The sequence below is a fragment of the Nannochloropsis gaditana genome, assembly GCF_000240725.1.
Source record: "Nannochloropsis gaditana CCMP526 unplaced genomic scaffold scaffold935, whole genome shotgun sequence".
Classification (NCBI taxonomy): Eukaryota; class Eustigmatophyceae; order Eustigmatales; family Monodopsidaceae; genus Microchloropsis; species Microchloropsis gaditana.
The window spans coordinates 6,700-10,051 of record NW_005803018.1 but is presented as its reverse complement, the minus strand read 5'-3'; the positions used below and the strand labels follow the sequence as shown (position 1 = coordinate 10,051).

The following is a 3,352-nucleotide window of genomic DNA, read 5'->3' as shown; positions in this document are numbered from 1 at the left end:
GAAAGAAAAGGTGCGTGCACTGTGCTTCCGCCAAAGCAAACAAAATTGCTTCCCGCCAGCCCGGCCCACACCCATTCTTTCTGGGACGCAGGCCTTGTCTGTCCTCCATTTGTTGTATCTTCTTCCCTGCTCCTTTCCCTTGGTACCTCCGGATGGGCTACATGGCCTCCCTCCCCTATGGTCGTCGTCGAACGTCATCGAAAGCCACCAGCCCCTCTCCGACGGGCCAAGCCATGCGCTGCTGCAATACAGACGCCCGACCTTCCTCTTCTCGTCGCGTTTTTTCCCTCCTCGTCCACCCCCTTGTTGCTATCCGCCCTCCCGTTACTTCTTGGACTTCTTCTCGTTCAAGACTCGCTTCACAATCTTTTGCTCCTCGATTAAGAACGCGCGCACAATCCTGTCCAAGGTGAAAATAATGGAAGGAACAAGGCGTTAAAAAATGTCACTAATACACCTTCAAGCCTTTCTTTTCTCCGCTTTCTCCTCTTCATCTTCCTCTTCCTCCTCCTTGTCAAAACCATCCTGCAGATTTTAACCCAGCGTCAGAACGAAAGACTAATTATGTGTTTTGCTTCGCTCACCGCTTCCTTTCCAGGAACGCGTCTCACGAGTGCAGAGGTAGGGATTCTCATTCATCATTCCACTTCATCCTCCTTCAGTCCCTCCTCTCTCCTTCTAACCCTCCTCTTCCCTCCTCTCCTTCCACCACACCTACGCACCGACTTCGGACGCAGGAAGCGCATCGCGATCCACCGTAAGCCCTAGATACCGTGCGCTCTCGCTTGTGTAGGTTCTTGTATTCCTGAGGGTATGAAAAATGCGGAGGCAGGAGGGGAGAGGGAGGGTGACTACAACGAAAGTATGGCCAGAAAGCGCTCCATTTTCACTTCGCCCTGAGTACATTGCATGGTCCGCCAGAATGAAGTCAACCGAAAGCCAGATGTCATGTGCTAAAAACGCAAATCAGACAGAGTGTGAGGTAGAAGAGGGGCTGGAGGCAGACGAACTTCCTCCTTACCTTGGTTTTGAGGTGCTTGATGCCTGGCAGGGCAATCTTGCAGTCACCACAGTGAGGGCCGCGCGTTTTCTTCTTAATTTGATGAAGAGTCAGTCGGCCACCTAGAATGTCGCAAAGTGAGGTGTGCTCAGGGTTTTAATATCAAATTCTTAGGCATCATGACGGACACCCTTTCCTCAAGAAGCGTACCTGGAGTCTTGACAATAACACGCCCATTTGACCTGGTCGCGTAAGCATGACGCCGTTGGTAAGTGACTCGCGTGTCCTTGCCCATGGTACAATGTCTTGGACTGATGTAAATGGTGGGTTGGTGAATATGTTAGGAGGAACGGTGAGCGCTCTCGCTAGCCTAGAGAAAAAAACATAGCAGAAGGGGGGGGCTCTCGATGGCTGGAAGAAATGCAAATAGTACGAGTGCATCCATCCCTCCGGTCACAGCCCCTGACCATTCCATTAACTAGACGCAAATTATCGCATTCCTTCCTCCCGACCCCGAGACGACCGACACACAAAATCGCACAGGACAGTGTGCACATAATGGTGGTGGTGAGAGCCACACAAGGGAAAAAGACGCTCTCGGTCCACACGATTACTTCCTTTTCCACCATGCCAAAGGAAAACCATTTTTAACCCTGAATTTTGGACGTTAAATGCCCGAATAAAACGGCACATTTGATGTGTTTTTTTTAATATCGAGTAGCTTGAGGGATAGTGATGCCGTCGTTGGTCTACTTACGTCTTGAATGTTTAAGAGTTTCAGACAAAGTGCAAACTCTTTCAATGCGACATCCAGCATGAGATTTGCTCTTTGTACGGTCAAGGCACAGCCTGAAATCCGATATAATGACACAAACAGTTATGCAACCATGTTGTTTCAAAGGTAATTCAGTAATGCTTACACGAAAAAAAGGGTCTTCTGCTGACACTGTACAAGAGTCGTGAAAGGATCGGAAATATAAAAAAGTATTTTCTCCAACTCAATATCACGGTAGCTCGCCTTGGTTTCCACACTTCTATTCTTTCTTTGCAAGATTTAAGAAGTTTGAATGACCCCATCTCCACTTCCAAGCGCTGTTGCCCGATACATACAAGCCTTTAGTTCGCCTTCCCCTCGCCCTTTTCCAAGCATGGATCGGGAGAACTGTTAGAAATAGGGTTCAGTTTCAAGCGTCGCTTTCTATCCTCCCACAACATGCGTTTCCACAGAGCTTGAGTATTGAGTAACGAAGCTTGAGGCTAGCTTTGCAGAGCCTAGTGGGCAGCCTGGCGGGCCCGAAGCTTGCTGTAGTACTCCTTAATCTCCTCACGTTTCTTCAATGCGCGTCGGTGCGTCCCCAGGCGCCTCTTGGCGAATTTGTACACCTATAGATGCGAAAGGTAGATAGAAAACACAACTTGACATGAGCATGAAAGCCTACACGATTGAACATAGAGCACGGGTCCCACTTGAGACAGGGAAAGACGAAAAGCACTTCAGTGCTCTAAAGATGTCAAAATATCTCGAGATTAAAAAGTCAAACAGAAAAACCTGCAAATTAAACAAACATGCGTATGTCATAATGCTCAATCAATATCCAAAATTAATCTACGAAAGCCCTCCAGACTGCCTACCTTCTTCTCAGCGCCCGAGCCACCAGTCTTGATCACGTCCAGGATGCGCTTCTCGTAGGGCATCAGGCCCACAACATCCCGAACAACCTCGCGTACAAGCTTGACTTTCTTGACCAGGGTCTGCAGAGCACAAGATGGGAAAGGTGAAAAGGGGTGAGAGGTCTCTACGGGTAGGCTGCTCTTTGTTGTTTCGCAGCACCGCCCCAGGAAAAAGTATCGGAGGTGGTCAAAACTGCCAGAAAAAGCTTACTTGTCCCTGATAATATTCTACACATTGTCTGTGTGCTCTCTCTTTTTGCTCACTTCGTCTTGGATTTCCAAATTCCCACAACCAAACTTACCCCCTTGCGACCCGCTGGCCTTTTGGGTACCTCGAGCTTCTGCACCGGGTAACCCTTATTAATCCCACGAATGGTTCCAGTGCTAGACATGGTAGACTGTTTAAAGCGTGTCGGGAAATGTATTGGACATGCGATGAGGCCCTCCGGTATCAGAGAGAATTGTGAAGAAGAGAACTTCTCCAGTGTTACCATGAAAGAGCGAGGAAGGGGCCGCATAATGGTATCCGTACATCCCTATAACCTGTCCAAAATGCACCTTCCACGTCCACAATCCCACCATCAACGCACATACCACGATTAAATGGCATGGAACACCTTGCGCACGCCCCAGGAGCGCTGGGTAGCCCCAAAGAGGGTGGATGGCCATGGCCCTATCTCC

General features: G+C 49.1%; 2 protein-coding genes across 2 annotated transcripts; both read right to left on the bottom strand.

Moving 5' to 3' along the window:
- Positions 1-25: 25 nt before the first annotated feature.
- Positions 26-1,318, bottom strand: RP-L34E (large subunit ribosomal protein L34e). The gene is made up of 4 exons (XM_005853355.1): positions 1,211-1,318; positions 1,022-1,122; positions 723-805; positions 26-400 (listed from the first exon to the last, which is right to left on the bottom strand). Exons 1-4 carry the CDS (start codon positions 1,293-1,295, stop codon positions 325-327), a joined length of 345 nt encoding a protein of 114 aa, XP_005853417.1. The 5' UTR covers positions 1,296-1,318; the 3' UTR covers positions 26-324.
- Positions 1,319-2,019: 701 nt separating this feature from the next.
- RP-L36E (large subunit ribosomal protein L36e) lies at positions 2,020-3,063 on the bottom strand (the record flags this gene model as incomplete). The annotated part of the gene is made up of 3 exons (XM_005853356.1): positions 2,020-2,383; positions 2,633-2,752; positions 2,974-3,063. The coding sequence occupies 3 exons, from the start codon at positions 3,061-3,063 to the stop codon at positions 2,273-2,275; spliced, it is 321 nt and encodes a 106-aa protein (XP_005853418.1). The 3' UTR covers positions 2,020-2,272.
- Between the last annotated feature and the right edge of the window lie 289 nt (positions 3,064-3,352).

Bases quoted from the DNA above. Each gene is read 5' to 3' on its own strand.
- RP-L34E (XM_005853355.1), bottom strand. From the start codon at position 1,295: ATGGGCAAGGACACGCGAGTCACTTACCAACGGCGTCATGCTTACGCG. The intron at 806-1,021 runs GTAAGGAGGAAG...TCATACCCTCAG, and splicing joins TCAAGCACCTCAAAACCAAG to GAATACAAGAACCTACACAA. The intron at 401-722 runs GTGCGTAGGTGT...CACCTTGGACAG, and splicing joins GCTTCCTGCGTCCGAAGTCG to GATTGTGCGCGCGTTCTTAA.